Genomic DNA, 17,904 nt, shown 5'->3' with positions numbered 1-17,904 from the left:
AGCGCTGGTAGGTGGCTATCGCATGCAAGGCGGAAGCAGCCTGGCCCGCAGCTATGTAAGCTCTAGCTCCGAGGGAGGTAGATAACTTACAGGCTTTGGATGGGAGACGAGGCGGACCCCGCCAAGAAGAGGCGCCGCGCGGATTTACCGCCATCGCGCACTCAACCTGAGGAATCGCCACATACCCCCTGGCTGTTTCACCGTCAAGAGTGGTTAGGGTGGAGGAACACGCAGCACGAGCAGAAAAAAGTGCTTTACAAGACCGCGTGAGCCTACTGTGCACCTCCGGGAAGAAGGGAACGCCCCTCTAGTCGGTCCGGCCGCGGAGCTGGGGGATAAACCATCTCCAACCCACGGCCGAAGCAGCCCGGGAAAGCACGGCTAACATGTCCGTTTCAGGATCCGTAGTGACAGCGCTCACCAGCCCGAAGGGGGCGAGCGGGTCTGGATCATCATCGGACAATGAAAGCCCACCCTCCGATGCCGCGGTGGACATCTGGTCTCCGGTGTCATCGGGCGTAAGGGCTACCATCTGTTAGACGGATCGCTTCCCCCGCCCGAAGCTTGGATGGAGCGCTTAGAGGAGCGGGAGGTCCGCGGGCCCGTGGGCGACGGATTATCTCTCGCTGAAACCCTCAGATCTGCCCGAGTGCCCGCTGCAGAGCAGGGGACAACTGGGGTGGTTCGCCCTTTTGCAAAGGCTAACCGCGATCTTGCGCAACAGTCATGGCATCGCAATGACGACATGAACTGCCCGCGAGCAGCGCATTAACATGCTGGACCCCCAGACATGTAACACAGTGCCCGCGCCCATCATCCGAGGACAGGAAACCACCGCATCCAGAAACGCACAGTCGGAGCGCCGTCCTGATAAGGACGTGCTGCACAACTGTGTTGCTCTTTCTGTGAAGTTTGCAACTTTATACGCACCGCTCTGGAGGACCGGACCCAAAGAACGCCAGGCAAGGGAGAAACCCAGCTCGACCGTCTGCCACTGCGTGTACACACTCTGGACCGGGAGAATGCTCTCGTTCGCTCAGAATCGCTGGTCACAGCAGGAGGAACCCTCATCGACTCGATCAGAAAGTCTCTGAAGCGAAAAGGATAGCGTCTGCTGCGCCAGGTGAGCTTATATACTCAGTTGATTGCTTATGCCGCTCACCTGCGCAGGCTTGCGCTGCCAATTTATTCTTAATTGGCCCGTTCAATACTCTTTCAGACGAGTAGCTTCTGAACCGAACCTCCCAATGCGTGGATTTTACAATCAAATCCACTTATAGTGCTGAAGTTCCCCCCGAAGGGGAACTGCTGTTACAACATGTAATTGATATACGCCTATGATTTGTAGAAATGATATTATACTGGTTTCCATGGGGGTTATGTCATTATCAGTATTGTACACTGAACACACTCGTATGCCAGGGGAGTCTGGAAGGAGTATTTACTAAAAAAAAAAAACCTGCACATATTAAAACAGAGAGAGAGAGATAGACAAGTAGAATAGTACATACAGTATATAAAGTAAGGCTAGTTTGTCACATGCAGTTAGTTTATTCAGCATTTACTTGGTGGATTTTGAAGATCAAGGTGCTAACATGCTAGGGAGTGCAGTTCAAACTGTCATGCAGTCATTGCGTTTCATACCTTACAAACAATCCAAAATGATGAAATAAAACTGTGTGTGTACTGTATATGTGGTCCTGGTCTTCAGCACATTGTGGAGACCATATGTATACCAGGAATTTTTGACCTTGTGCTCACCATAGGTCTTGCTGGTCTCAATGCTGGTCTTGCTGATCTCAGGACCAACCTTGAGACCAGTAAAAAAAAGCACTGAAACCAGCAAGTCTACCATATCAGCATCAAAACATACCTTTCCAGGATATTCTGTTTTTTTTTTGTTTTTTTTTAGCAGGGAATTTATACAGAATAAATGAAAATCCAATGTGTGTGTGAATATGTGTGTGTTCTTGGCCACACTTGATATACTGAAGCGAAGTTCTTTTTTGATCTTCGCTTAAGGCAGTGGTTCTCAATTCCGGTCCCCTGGCTGCCCTGCCATGCACAATTTATATGTCTTCCTTACGTAACATTCCTAATTCAGATCATTGGCTTGATAACAGAGAGATCCATGAACTGATCCTTGTGTGTCAAGTAGGATAAAATGTGCAAGACGTTGAGGTCTGAAAACCGGAATTGAGAACCGCTGGCTTAGGGGTAAACTAAGTTTAAGATTTTATTCTGGCTAAGATTGAATTGAATTGAAACAATCAGCTGTGAGGTATGTAGGTGTTTAATGATAGTCAAACAAAGATAACCATAATGGTACAATACTGTATGCATGATGGTACTGTCATGGCTGGTTTGACTTTGTTAACTAAAGATAATCCTGTAGGCCTTGAGGAGCATCACGGGTTATCCTGTCTATGCTGTTTTTACGGAGGATGAGTTTACTTAAGCCTTATTCTTACAGGCAGTACAAAACCAGTTTCTGTGCATGTCTTAACTAGAATCTGCAACCCAGGCTCATTCTGATTACGTACCCCTATATACATTTCTGGAGAGAGCAAAATACATCCTAGGAACTACGTTTTTTTTGCAGTTTTTGTTTTTGCAAATCTACCAGAGGCCACTTGTGCCCTGAAAAGTATTCATAGTGCTTCACTTTTTTCCACTTTTTTTTTATGTTAAAGCCTTATTCCAAAACAGATTCAATTAAATTATGTCCTCAAAATTCTACACACAATATCCCATAATGACAATGTGAAAAAAGATAATAATAATAATAATAATAATAATAATAAAAAACTGAACAATCACATGTAAATAAGTATGCGCAGCCTTTGTCGTGAAGCTCTAAATTGAACTCAGGTACATTTTGTTTACACTGATTATTCTTGAGATGTTTTAGCGGCTTAATTGGAGTCCAACCTAAATTCAGTTGATTGGACATGATTTGAAAGGCATACACCTGTCTATATAAGGTCACAGGGTTGACAGTGCACGTCAAAGCACAAACCAAGCATAAAGACCAAGCAATTATTTGTAGACATCCGAGACAGGATTGTCTCGAGGCACAAGGCTGGGGAAGTTTACAGAAAAAAAATTATGCTGCTCTGAAAGTTCCAATGAGCACAGTGGCCTCCATCATCCACAAGTGTAAGATGTTTGAAACCACCAGGATTCTTCCTAGAGCTGGCCGGCCATTTAAGCTGAGTAATCAGGGTAGAAGGGTCTTAGTCAGGAAGGTGATCGATAAGGTAGTCCCTCTGCCTGAGCTCCAGTGTTCTACGGTGGAGAGAGGAGAACCTTACAGAAGGACAACCATCTGTGCAGCAATCCACCAATCAGGGGTATATGGCAGAGTGGCCAGACGGAAGCAACTCCCGCCTGGAATTTGCCAAAAGGCATCTGAAGGACTCTCAGACCATAAAAAACAAAATTCTCTGGTCTGATGGAGTGAATGTCAGGCGTTATGTTTAGAGAAAACCAGGCACAGCTGATCACCAGGCTAATAACCTACAGTAAAGCATGGTGGTGGCAGCATCATGCTGTAGGGATATTTGTCAGCAGAAGGATCTGGAAGACCAGTCAGGATAGAGGGAAAGATGAATGCAGCAATTTACTGCGACATACTGAATGAAATCCTGCTTCAGAGTGCTCTTGACCTCATACTGGGGCAACGTGTTATCTTCCATACGGACAATGACCCAAAGCGCACCAAAATATCAATGAAATGGCTTCAAAACAAACTCCGTGAATGTCCTTGAGTAGCCCAGCCAGAGCCCAGATCTAAATCCAATTGAACATCTCCGGAGAGATCTGAAAAAGGCTCTACACCGTCGCTTCCCATCCAACCTGATTGAGCTTAAGAGGTACAGCAAGAGGAATGAGCAAAAATTCCCAGGTGTGGAAAGACAGGTGTGCTAAGCTTGTGGCATCATTTTCAAAAAGACTTGAGGCTGTAATTGCTGCCAAAGATGCATTAACAAAGTATTGAGCAAAGGCTGTAAATACTTATGTACTGTACATGTGATTATTTAAGTATTTTATTTTAATAAATTTGCAACAATTTAAATTTTTTTTTTCCATTGTCATTATGGGGTATTGTGTGTAGAATTTTGAGAAAATAAATGAATTTAATAAGGCTGTAACATACAAAATGTGGAAAATGTGAAAAGCTACAGTATGAATACTTTCCGAATGCACTGTATGTGTGTGTATACTGCCACAATGTCAGTATTAACCTTAATATTGTACATACTTTCTTATACCTTAGTGTTTGAGTACTAATGCCAAAGGTTTTTCATTTAAGGTAGAGTATGTACAAAATTTATGCTTAATTATCAGATATAAAAGTAACTTCAAGGGGAACAGGGCAAGCATACGTGTGATGAGTTGGGAATATTGTTGAGAGTATGATGATTTGTTTGAGAATTTGTTTCACGAAATCTTCAGATACATGTAAGTAAGTTATTCTCATCATCTGTAATGCTTACGATAGCAAAATTATTCAGTTGTTTACATGCCATTGACCATATACACTTCAATTGTCCATTCTGGGCATTTCTAAAACTGTTGTGTCATTTAATTCTCGTTGCATTTAGGATCTGTCTTGATCAAACTCAATGATCTGAACTGTCTGACTGAGACAAAAATTAAAGTGGGTCACAAACCGATTGTAGATTGCAATTACATTATTAGTCGCATTACATTTCTAGTCTTAACAAACAAGAAATTAGTCTTGTTTTGCAAACACCACATGTAAGTGCTGTATGCATTTCCATTTCAGAATCAAATACCAGAGGCAAGTGAGGCTTAGGGAAATACGCAAGCTAATTACAGGGTGTCAAGATAACAAAAAGAATAGCTAAATAGGCAGTCCCTTTTAATAAATGAGACAGAGAGAGATGATGACAAATAGAGTAGATTAGACAGCAGATCTATGATTCCCCATAGGACAATTTAAACAACAGGATTTGGTATTACATTATGGCAAGTGCTCTTTTGTTGCCCTAGATTTTTGCATAATAAAATATTCTAGATTCCAACCCTAAGGTCTGTTCTACATGACTAATAATTTGTTCTCATTATTGGTCTTTGTAAATTGCTGTTACACAATCTTTTCATGTGCTCTATATAAACAATTTGAAACTTCAATAAAATTGAAATAAACAGCTTTCTGGTAGGAAATCTCCAACGGCTCATCTTCAAATTGTTTGAGAAGTCATAACAAGATAAGATAGACCTCCTTTTTGCTAATGAGCTTTTAAGTGACATTCATAGTTTGGGGAAATGGGCATCTGAAAAACTTTCACTCTTAATTGCTTGAAACTTTTAAAATTTGTCCCTTGCCATGGCTAAGGATTAAATATGCTGATTAAAATTGAGAACTCAATGTCCGCTGCTTTGTCACACTGTGCCTTTTTTAACAAATATTCTGCCAATTATTTATTTACACATATTGGTTACGTTATTGGGTACAACTGCTCGTTAATGCAAATTTCTAATCAGCCAATCACATGGCAGCAACTCAATGCATTTAGGCATGTAGACATGGTCAAGACGATCTGCGCAGTTCAAATCAAGCATCAGAATGAGCAAAGAAAGGTGATTTAAGTGACTTTAAATGTGGTGTGGTTGTTGGTGCCAGACAGGCTGGTCTGAATATTTCAGAAACTGCTGATCTACTGGGATTTTCACTCACAATCATCTCTAGGGTTTACAGAGAATGGTCCGAAAACGAGAAAATATCTAGTGAGAGGCACAAATGCTTTGTTGATGCCAGATGTCAGAGGAGAATGATCAGACTGGTTGGAGCTGACAGAAAGGAAACAGTAACTTAAATAACCACTTGATACAACCGAGGTATGCAGAAGAGCATCCCTAAATGCACAACATGCAAACCTTGAGGCATTTGGGCTACAGCAGCAGAAGACCACACCAGGTGCCGCACTCCTGTCAGGTAAGAACAAGAAACTGAAATGTTTCTTGAAATGTTTTTCTTAAAATTTGATTTTTTTTAGATATTACATATTTAGAAACTGACATAATATATATATATATATATATATATATATATATATATATATATATATATATATATATATATATATATATATATATATATAATTAGGCCAAGGAAATTTCCACAGTATTTTCAATTTTTTTCTGGAGAAAGTCTTATTTGTTTTATTTCAGCTAGAATAAAAGCAATTTTTTATTGTTTTAAAAACATATAGGGTCAAAATTGCCAGCCCATTGAAGCTATATATTTTTTGATAGTCAACAGAACAAATCATCATTATACAATAACTTGCCTAATTATCCTAAGCTGCCTAGTTAACCTAATTACCTATATTTAAATGTCAGTTTAGCTGTGTAGAAAATATCTAGTAAAATATTATTTACTGTCATCATGGCAAAGATAAAAGAAATCCGTTGTTATTGTTACTTTATTATAAGTCTTTATTACATTAGTCAATATTTTCAGATCTTTCAGGTGTTTGCGGGCTCTATATATGTATTACATGTGTATATGTGTATGGAGAATAATATTGCTTCATTTCACTTGTCTTTGTTTTCTTTTTTCCTTTTTTTTCTTTTTTGGTGCAAGTCCCAGTTCACCATGGTAACGGTATGACAGCAGCCAATCACTGAGCAGATTACAGGCAGATGCAAATTCAGGTGAAGATTATAAGAGGAGGGCAAACAATCTCTTGGTTGCACCTGCCTCATTTGATTGGCAAATTAGCTCCGACAAGAGCTTGTGGAAACACTACTGGCACCTAAACACATGCAGGCTTAAATTATAGCTCCTTGTTATCAATGATGCAACAAATCATTTTGACTACTCCATTCCCAACTGCAACACAAAAGTAGACTTCATGGGCATTAGGATATGCATTTTTTATGCTTTTGAATTATAATCATTAAGCCCTTTGTAGTCCTTTGAAGTAAAAGCCACTGGCCTTTGATTAGTATAAGAACAAAGAGGAAGAAGGACTTTGGTGTTTAAGACCCTCAGTGTGTCTTTACTCACCTTCAGGTCACGATGGACCACTCCCATCTGGTGGCAGTGGAGAACGGCCTCGAGAATCTGCTGAATGCAATGACTGCATGCAAACACCAGGGGGTGTGGGTTAGTGACAAGCACACACTCACTGTCTGTGCACAGCTTTGAGAGCAAGGGAGCAGGAGCTTGGAGGTGATGAATAAGGACTTAAGTGGGCTTCACATTACTTAAAGTTTCAAACGATTTTGAGTAGGGCTGAGCATTATTAATGTATTTATTTGTAGGTTTTATTTTTAACTACAGTTGAAATTAATATTATTCACCCTCCTGTGAATTTAACAGAACAAGACATTTTCACAGTATTTCCTATAAGATTTTTTCTTCTGGAGAAAGTCTTATTTATTTTATTTTGGCTGTAATAAAAGCAGATTTATTTTTTGAAACTATTTTAAGGTCGATATTATTAGCCCCCTTAAGCAATGTGTTTTCCAACTAATAACAAACCACTGTTACGTACTGACTTGCCTAATTACCCTAACTAACCTAATTAACCTAGTTAAGTCTTTAAATGTCACTTTAAGCTGAATACTAGAATCTTGAAAATATGTAGAAAAATATTATGTGCTCCCTTTGAATTACCACTGTGTATGAAATGTGCTATATAAATAAACTTGCCTTGCCTTAAACATTATCATTGTGTCTTGAATTTTATAACACTATCATTAATATTTTTATTGTTGTAAAATGACTTGACACTTTTAATGATAAACGTTAATGACAAATAAAATTTTTTCCACTGAAAAATTGCAATGCAATTATCAGAAAAATATTCATGACACAATTATAATGTTTGCAATGACGTTTTCTTGGTAATGTCAAGTTGCCATGACCAAGACAAAAACAGCGGATTATAATGTATTTCATATTTCAGAGTTCATATTTTAGGGCATAATTTAAAAAGTCAAACTGAAATGTAATTTTTTTTTGTTTTTTGTCTCAGTTGTGTGTGTTTCTGACTATATTTTCTGTTTCTTCAAGAGCAGGGGTGCCCAAACTTTTTCTTATGAAGGGCTAAAAACTAAACTTTATTAAGGGTGGTGGGCCAGAGGTAAATATAACAAACTGTAAAGTTGTCAATGTTATTTACTAATTTATTGTTAAAATTCATTATATAATTTAATTAATACTATAATTTATTACATTTAAAATACTTTATTTGCTTTAATAATTATACATTTTTGTACATTTTATAATGAACATCTCACAATAAAAAAACATGAACAATCCCATTTATAACACAAAAAAAATACACTTTGCCTTTATTTGTTTGCTGATGTGTTCTGCAGTATTCGCTAAGCATCATGTGACTGTATTATTTGTTTTTAAATCTGATTCATTCACAACATTTAATTTAAGTATTTAATTTCAGTTTGCTTTTATGCAGCTCAACAGTTAAAAAACTAAATTTATGTTAAATTAAAAATGTCAATCTCTGTAAAAGGCATTCTTCCCCAAGTTCCCCATCATTCTTCCCCTCTTTTCAGATGGGATGCAGGGCCAAATCGAAGGTTACCATGGGCCAACTATGGCCCGCGGGCCCTAGCTTGGCCATCTCTGTTCAACAGCTTATTTTAGATCCTTATTTTCTTCTTTGACCCTATAGATCAGACAGATCACTCTAATATTTAAGATGTAAGTATCTAAAAATATTGATACAAATTAACAAATAAATAATCATTACAAATTACATTATCTCTGTAATAATTTGAGAGAATCTAAAAATAGTACATAGTTACGCATTAGTATTTCATAATTATTGCATATTTAACAAAACAAATCTATTTATATAAAAATACTGTTTACTTGGCTATACTGTCTGTAAGAATTTTCAAGAATTGATCAATTTATACCCTAATATTTTGAACAATGCTAAACGCTGAAAAGGCAAGGTTTAATGAATTCTAAATATTCCAACTTCAAATATACAATCACAAGGCCACTTTATTAGGTACACCTGTCCAATTGGCAGCCACGTGGCAGCAACTCAATGCATTTAGGCATGTAGACATGGTCAAGACAATCTGCTGCAGTTCAAACTGACCATCAGAATGAGGAAGAAAGGCAATTTAAGTAACTTTGAACATGGCATGGTTGTTGGTGCCAGACTGATTGGTCTGAGTATTTCAGAAATTGCTGATCTACAGGGATTTTCACGCACAACCATCTCTTGGGTTTACAGAGAATGCAGGGGCGCCCCCAAGGGGTGGCCGTGGCCACCCCTGGGTAAACTCTGGCCACCCCTGTGGCCACCCCAATATGATTTTGCTGTTGATATTATTAACTTAAATTTACTTATGTAAATTCTCAATGTTTCTATAGAGAAATAAATAACATGCAGTTATTGTTTGTGCCACTAACGTAGCTGATTCACTGTCCCTCTCTTCCCCAGTGGCGGATTTGGGCAATATGCCAAATGCCAGGGCAGCGTCGCAAGTATCTTGCTGGGGGCGGCACGCGGAGATGATGCAACAAAAAGCATCCCCTAGTAAAAGCATTGGGATACCATTTACTTTATGCACGTGAGTTAACTTAGAGTGGCAATCCCAGAATAAAGACATTAAGGGCCGTTCACATCTTTTTCACGCGTTCTCTATGTGCAACAGAAACAACGCTGGTGAAAGCAAACTGACGCATGCGTGCAGAAAACCATTCCCGTGCGCCTCATGCACTCGTGTGTGAATCCCGGTTGTTTACATGCACGCTGATAAAAAACGCGCCGCTCATGCGCCATGAAACCGGAGTAAGCCTTTTGTGAAGAGGTGTCAGCACGCAGTGTGTTTTGAAAGTCGACAAAACTAAAGTTTATATAATATGATGATGATGATACTTTCACTAAGCATGGCTATAAAGCAGAAAGGAGGGATAAAGAGTCAGGAAGGTAAGACTTCATAACATTAATTTTCGGCCATAATTCGGGTCTAAGACCACAGATAATACTATAAAACACGTATTTTTGTATTCTATAGAATTGTCATAACTAATATTCATGCAAAAGGTTCCCTAAGTAATCTTAGCATATCACTCTGTTACATTGTTTTCCAGTAACATTTAGGATTGATGTCTGTTATTTCTTTAGAATAATAATTGTATAATAATCTTAATATAAATTGTATTTATTTAGAATAAATATAAATACATTTTAATATTTATTGAAAAATAAATGTAACTATTTAAGGAGGGTGGGTATATGGGGTGGTTCGCCCAGGGTGTCAACCAAACTGCCCTCCCTGATAGTCGTTGACAGCACACACACACTCTCTCAATAGACAGTAATGGCTATATGAAATTTACCTTAAGGTACATCAATAGAAGCCGCATTAATAAAGTGGCTCAAAAAGGGATATAGATAAATGATATTATTAGGGTCTGTATAGTGAGTGTGTGTGTGTGTGTGTGTGTGTGTGTGTGTAGTAATGCCTTCTGTTCAGTTTGTTCACTTGTTTGTTTTATTATTTAACTCATTAATCTCCATTAATTTTAGACATGGCATATACTGTATGGTATACAATAAATGTATGTGAAAAATAACTGAAAAGTTATTTCTTTATATGAGAAGTGTTTTTAAACTAAATATTAATTTTTATTTGGTTTGCACATGTACTTGCTGAATTATTTCAAGGAATAAATTGCGATATTTTAAGACTAATTAATTAAATTAATTAAAATCACATTATTCAATTTACCAGAAATAAAAAAATAACATTACACTAAATTAATTATTTTTTGTGTGCCACCCCAAGATTTGGTGTGGCCTCTTCTGGACACCCCTATGAAAATTTTCTGGGGGCGCCACTGAGAGAATGGTCTGATAAAGAAAAAAATATCTAGTGAGCGGCAGTTCTGTGGGCGCAAACGCCTTATTGATTTGTCATAAAGCGCAAATCATCTCAGACTGGTTTCTTGAAAATGACAATGCGATTAAATGGGAGATTCATATCATGAATATGCAGCCAACAAATGTGCAGCAACTGCCTGATGCTGATGTCAATAAGAACCAAAATCTCTTAGGAATATTTCTAGTATCTTCTTGAATCTATGCCATGGAGGATTAAGGCAGTTCTGAAGGCAAAAGTGGGTCCAACTGGGTAACAAAGTGGAGGAACTATGACGTCAATTTGTATGCAAAAACACGAAAGCGAGGTAGCATTTTAGCAGTTCCGGTTCCCTCGTCTATAGCGTGAATTATATTGTAATAAACCGAGAGAGTAAATCATTGTCTTGCACCATGTTTGTAAAAATAAGCTTGAAAACTTGTCTGTAGCACAGTAGCAGAGTGGTGCGAACATCATAGGCAAGCGAAGGCACTGAAGTCGGTTTATAGCCTAATGTTAGCTTTTCAACTCTTGCGTTTGCATATAAGATCCTAAAGTGCTCAAAGTTGTTTTTTGGTGTGAGGATTATTCGGCTGGACAAAGCACTAAGTGCAATCAACAGTGTTTAAGCACAGAGTTTATTATTTGCAATCTTCAAAAAGCCTATGGGAAAATCCAATAGGGATTTTCACGAGGGAACCAGTTTTATGCTAGCAGCCGATTAGCCTACAAGGAGACGTCATAGTTCCTTCACTCTATAGTAAGGTGTCCCTAATAAAGTGGCCGGTAACTGTATATTTTGAAGTATCATGCAAATATCTACACAATTGCCATACATTCATACAAAACTATTTTTAGCCCTTTTGAAGTTCAATACAATTTTAATTAGCACACATATTTCCTAAAGATCAAACTTTGAAATAATATTCTACCAGTTACAATAGCAGATTCCTATATCTATAAGTGTTTTTATTGCCCAGCCTTACAGTGCAATGATAAATCAATGAGTTAGCAAATATCTGTGTTGTTCCATTTAATATATCTTAAATTGCCTATCATTACATCTGCTGTCTTGCTCCCCAAATCTCAATCCAGAAGTGGTGTTTGCTTGGGCGACTTCATGCTTGACCCACTAAATCATTGACTTTTAGTGCCCGTTTTGCATTGCAATCAAAAAGGGCACAGTCACCATCATCACACCAGAAATCCAAGAAAATCCTAAAGAGTCAAGCGCACAGTCCCCGGGCTAGGCACATTTCTGAGGAGCTACATGCACGATCATTTGAGTTATTAACCCCTCAGCCCACCGTCACACACGTATCTCAGTATGTAGCCGTGTTTTGAGGGATCAGGTTGGTGTGAGTAGAGAAGGCTTCCGCAACGGCAGCCCTTGGTTTATTGTTTGGTTTGAAAGGACCGTGCCGGCAGGGGTGGAGGTTTGAGCCTGTCATACTAACCTTCAGGTCTCGATGTACAATGCCATTTAGATGACAATGATTAACACTCTCTAGAATCTGCTGTATGCAATGACTGTGTGAGAGAGAGAGACACAGCGAGGAAGCCAAAGAAGAGAGATTGAACAGTTCAGCAAGCACAGTCAGAAAATAAATGCAGCAAGCAAAAATGAAAACAGTGCAAACAGAAAGCAAATTCAGCTTAGACAGGAACAAATACTCTGCTCCGGTCTGTTGAATTTATTATAATATGCTTGTATGTTTAATACAAGGTGCATTAAAAGTTATAATTCACCCAGAAGCGAAAATCACACATGCTGTTTTTACTGGTTTATTTCTTTCTGTTTTCTTTGGAACACAAAAGCAGAGCTATTTTACCAGACTAAGAATGTGGATTTCAGGCTTTTCAGAACACAAAAGGATCTCAGTGAAATATTCTAATATATCTGAAGCCAAAATATGTGGAAAACAGACTTGATTTGTTTTTACCTCATTATCTGTAATTGCTGCGAGAAGAATTAATCGGGGAGTTGAATCAGTGTAGTATCCCCATAAGAATTCCAAGTCCAATGCTCTCTATGATATGATGAGGCTAGTATAGAACATTTCAATGTGATGATGTCATTGGCCCATGAATATTTCTTTCTTGTTGTTAAACTATATCTTAACTGTAACAAGACGCAATTTACTCATAACTTGACATTAAAACAGCTCTCATAACATGGTTTATCAATGTGTGTACCTTTTTGGATTCTGGGAAGCTATGGAAATTAAAAATGTAAAACAGGAAATACGGTAGGACCAATGTTATTGTTTTCAGCCCATAAAATAGTCTATAGTATTTAGGAAATGCAATCTAAATCAGTTGGGAGTTAAGATATGGATTGGTTTTGTCATTGCATATATACATTTTTTGATATTTTCATTTTCTTTTTGGCTTAGTCCCTTTATCAATATATTAATTCCACAGTAGAACTAACTGCCAACTTATCCAGCATATGTTTTTACGCAGCGGATGCCCTTCCAGCTGCAACCCATCACTGGGAAACCCATACACTCATTCACACACATACATACACTATGGACAATTTAGCCTACCCAATTCACCTGTACCGCATGTCTTTTGACTGTGGGGGAAACCAGAGCACCCGGAGGAAACCCACACAAACACAGGGAGAACATGCAAACTCCACACAGAAACGCCAACTGACCCAGCCGAGGCTCGAACCAGCAACCTTCTTGCTGTGAAGTGACAGCACTACCTACTGCGCCACTGCGTCGCCTTTTTGATATCATACGCTGAAAAAAATATTTTGCTGCTTATTTGAACTACTTATTTAAAATGAGCTGAAACAACACAATTCTTGAGACTTTTTGGGGACAACTTAATTGCTTTATGCTCAAACCACTTAAATGTGCTTAGTTAACTTAATCTAGTTGTGTTGGGACAACAGGAACAAACTGTATAGATCCCTGGATGTTTCAAGGCGGCATTTATTAAATGTAAAAAAATATATATTGGTAAATTATTTATTTAAATTAATATTTATTTATTATTTATTGTATGTACTTTCAAATAAAATCATTATTCCAGTCATTATTGTTTTTATTACTATTAACATTATTAATAATAATAATAATTATTATTATTATTAATCATTCATGCATTCATTTTCTTGTCGGCTTGGTCTCTTTATTAATCCGGAATCGCCACAGCGGAATGAACCGCCAACTTATCTAGCAAGATTTTACGCAACGGATGCCCTTCCAGCCGCAACCCATCTCTGGGAAACATCCACACACAGTCATTCACACACACACACACACACACACACACACACACACACACACACACACACACTACGGACAATTTAGCCTACCCAGTTCACCTTTACTGCATGTCTTTGGACTGTGGGGGAAACCGGAGCACCCGGAGGAAACCCACGCGAAGGCAGGGAGAACATGCAAACTCCACACAGAAATGCCAACTGAGCCGAGGCTCGGACCAGCGACCCAGCGACCTTCTTGCTGTGAGGCGAACATGCTACCCACTGCGTTGCCCATTATTATTATTATTATTATTATTCAAGACAATCTTTAGCCCCTCTTTGAATTTTTTTTCTTTTTTTAAATATTTCCCAAATGATGTTTAACAGAGGAAGAAAAATTTCACAGTATGTCTGATAATATTTTTTTCTGGAGAAAATCTTATTTGTTGTATTTTGGCTAAAATAAAAGCAGTTCTTAATTTTTTAAACACCATATTAAGGACAAACTTATTAGCTCCTTTAAGCTATATATTTTTTGATAGTATACAGAACAAACCATCGTTTTACAATAACTTGCCTAATTACCCTAACCTGCCTAGTTAACCTAATTAACCTAGTTAAACCTTTAAATGTCACTTTAAGCTGTATAGAAGTGTCTAGAAAAATATCTAGTCAAATATTATTTACTGTCATCATGGCAAAGAAAAAAACAATTAAGAATGAAATTTTTGACTTTTACAAGTCTAAAGTGCAAGGATTTTTTTTCTCAAATGTCTCATTTGAAAAAGGTTTTCACTTGCCCTTTCAAAAATGGTTAGAATTAAACACATTTAATATTACAATAAGAATAATTTAATACAAAAAAAATTAGGTTAGGTCAGTATCCTCTGCAGTAAATATATGGAAAACTTTAAACAAATGTTACTGTACAGAAAGTAATTAATACATTACAGTAAATATAGGTAAAATGCTATTTTTAAATTTAAAAAAAGTACTGAGATTGGGATTGTTTGGTATTGTATGAGCATACATTGTTGTATGATTGTATGTTATGGGCAGATTAGCTAGCTATACATGAACAAAAGTAAATTAAGACCTGTCAAATAGATTTAAGACCTACAACACAATATATTGGTAGAATTAAGACTTTTTAAGGCCTAAAATTTAGCTTTTGATATTTAAGACATTTTAAGATATTTTAAAAGCCAGCGGATACCCTGTTTGTTTCATTACTACTAGACAGCTCTCAGAATTAAAAAATTCACAAATCTAAAATTAGCAAAGCACAAACAAAACAGTATCCCTTCTGGTCTATTTCTCGAATTCACTCACTTATTTTCATTCACTCCTTCAGGTGGACAAATGTAGAAAATAGTGAATGAGGGTACGGGGAAGTGGCAATTTCGAATATAACACAAATGTTTCCACTTAATCATTGGTTTTTAATGGGTAAAGGGTAAAATAAATATGACAGAATTTTTCTTCATGGGTGAATTATAATTTTTTAAATAAAAGGATCACAGAAGCACACAAAAAGATAAGCTTAAACCAGTGGTTCTCAACACTTCACACATTTTGTATGTCATTCGTATTTAACAAAACTGATTTAGATTATCAGCTCACTGGCACAAATCTCCATGAACTTGTCAAATAGCAAAGACAAAGATGGCAGCTGAGAACCACTGGCCTAAAATCTCCAAATTGATGTAGTCCCTCAAAAAAGCAGCATAAAACAAACTATACAGATGGAAAGTTAAAGTACAAATAAGTTAAAAGGCATACTACACTTTAGGATATTACATCTTATAGTTGTGCAAAGAATGGATAAATTCATGTAAAACATATGGACAATATTTAAAAAGTTCTATTTCAGTTTTGTGATACCAACAAAGTTAGGCATAATTCACACTTTCAAACCTGTCGAAAAAACACAATCGAATACATTTATTGTACAATGAAATCTGAGAGGCTTCAGTTCCTTGATTGGCAGCAGTGAAAACATAAATGAAGTAGTACATGTGACTCCAGTGAAAAACAAAACAAAAACTTATTTAGGTTTGCTACAAGCTTCACATGAAGACAGAAGAGCATTATGTATGCAACATATACAGTATAGTATATACAAAATTCCCCCTTGTCATATGCTGGTTAGAGAATAGCTTTTTTCAAACAGCAACACCAACAGTAAATATCCAAAAAAGTTCCAGAATGACTTTTCAGTAAATTAAAAATGTGATGTTCTAAAATTTTACCAGGAAGGCAGCATTCACACATCCATTTTTAAAATACTGGTAAACTCTGACATCATTTACCAGAATTGGCCTCTAAACAGCTGCGCTTGTATTTGTAAACATGAAGAGGGTCAGTCTTTCTTATTTATGCTTTAACTTTTATTTAAAGCTTGAGCATTCATACAGCTGCTTTTGTCCTGGAGACAAATATTGTATTGGATAAATGTTCCAGCCAGACTCATTCTGAATATGCTATATACATTTCTGAAGAGCACCAAATATGACCCAGGAGGTAAGTTTTTTTTGCAGTTTTTGTTTTCACGAATCCACCAGAGGCTGCTGTCACCTGCTGTTCTCGAGTAAATCCACCAGAGGGCACTGCCCATTGACTAACTGACCGATCGACTGACCCACCCTTCTCTTTCTTTAAACTCAACCAATAGTGCCTTAAAAAGCATCGATTGACCGGCCTACCCACTTCCCTTAACCCTCAAGAGAGTTTTAAAAAGCAATCCAGAAAAAGAAAAGCCCTCGCCTTTTTTAACCACGTTTTCAGATTTGACCACTTTCTGTACCTGTTTTTTACTTGTTGTTTTTTGGCTTCTGCTTTTTTCTACCTGCTTTCTGGAACAATTCTTCGTCATGGTCAACTCTTCGTTGCATTTAAAGTCTGCTGCCGTACATGGCAAGCCACCGGAAACTTTTAATAGTGGGAAAGCCGTCTATACAGAGGTAAGTGTTCAGCTGGTAAGCACGAAAAGGAACGGTGTCATAAGGCCCTGTAGCATTCGTTTTAAAGACAAAATGCATCGATCTCCAGAAATGTATACAGGACTATGTTTATAGAATGAGCTTATGTTGGAAATTTTGGTTTTAGCGTTCAAAGGCACAAGTGCAGTCTTGAATTGCACTCACAATAAAAGCATACCATGCCAAAGCACAACAGAAACGCACACTGCTTAGAGCAGAACAACAGTGTTTATCCATACACTGATTATATTACTTGCTACGCTGCTGCAAGCCCTGTCATTTTGCATTTTTATAGAAACAGTGTATTTAGTTCATTTGGAAAACAGATTGTACAATTATAAACTGAATCTATCATCTCTGCTCCAAAAAGCACAAGAGCAGAAGACAGAATCAGGATTCAGGATTTGCTTACAAAAAGACACATTTCACTTTTTCTACAAGAAGAGGATTATGGGAGAGGATTCAGCAGATCCTGGCCATCAGTATCTTATCTGTGTATCTTTTAAATGTGTGTGCAGTATTGCCACACCTTACACCAGGCATGTCCAAAGTCCGGCCCGTGGGCCAATCACGGCCCGCAGTCAGATTTCATACGGCCCGCAGATTCTATCTCATAATGTGTTATTTATGGCTCGCTAACTCTGTTAGAATAAACCATAGAAGTTAAAAATGTAATTCCTCCTTTTACCACTTGATGTCAACACCATTCTATGCTATTTGCCTCTGCACCTGTGGCGGGAACTTTTCTCCGCTTATTACTGCCATGACGACCGAAAAAAAAAAAAAAAACAGAAAAGTTGACAGTAAGGGCCA

General features: G+C 37.6%; 1 protein-coding gene across 18 annotated transcripts in view; it reads right to left on the bottom strand.

Moving 5' to 3' along the window:
- Positions 1-17,904, bottom strand: part of camk2d1 (calcium/calmodulin-dependent protein kinase (CaM kinase) II delta 1) — a 154,806-nt gene that overhangs the window by 55,879 nt on the left and 81,023 nt on the right. For 9 of the 18 annotated variants that reach the window (XR_012382377.1, XR_012382382.1, XR_012382379.1 and 6 more), the window contains exon 6: positions 12,345-12,417. Coding sequence is in view for 12 of the 18 variants with exons in the window: in XM_068222230.1 (XP_068078331.1) it covers positions 12,345-12,417 (73 nt within the window). In the remaining 6 variants the exon portion in view is untranslated. Of the gene's footprint in view, positions 1-7,042; positions 7,116-12,344; positions 12,418-17,904 lie in introns of all 18 variants that reach the window. The other 9 variants (XR_012382378.1, XR_012382381.1, XR_012382380.1 and 6 more) reach the window with 1 other exon arrangement.

This window comes from Danio rerio, chromosome 7 (assembly GCF_049306965.1).
Source record: "Danio rerio strain Tuebingen ecotype United States chromosome 7, GRCz12tu, whole genome shotgun sequence".
Lineage (NCBI taxonomy): Eukaryota > Metazoa > Chordata > Actinopteri > Cypriniformes > Danionidae > Danio > Danio rerio.
This window is presented reverse-complemented; position numbering and strand designations above follow the sequence as displayed.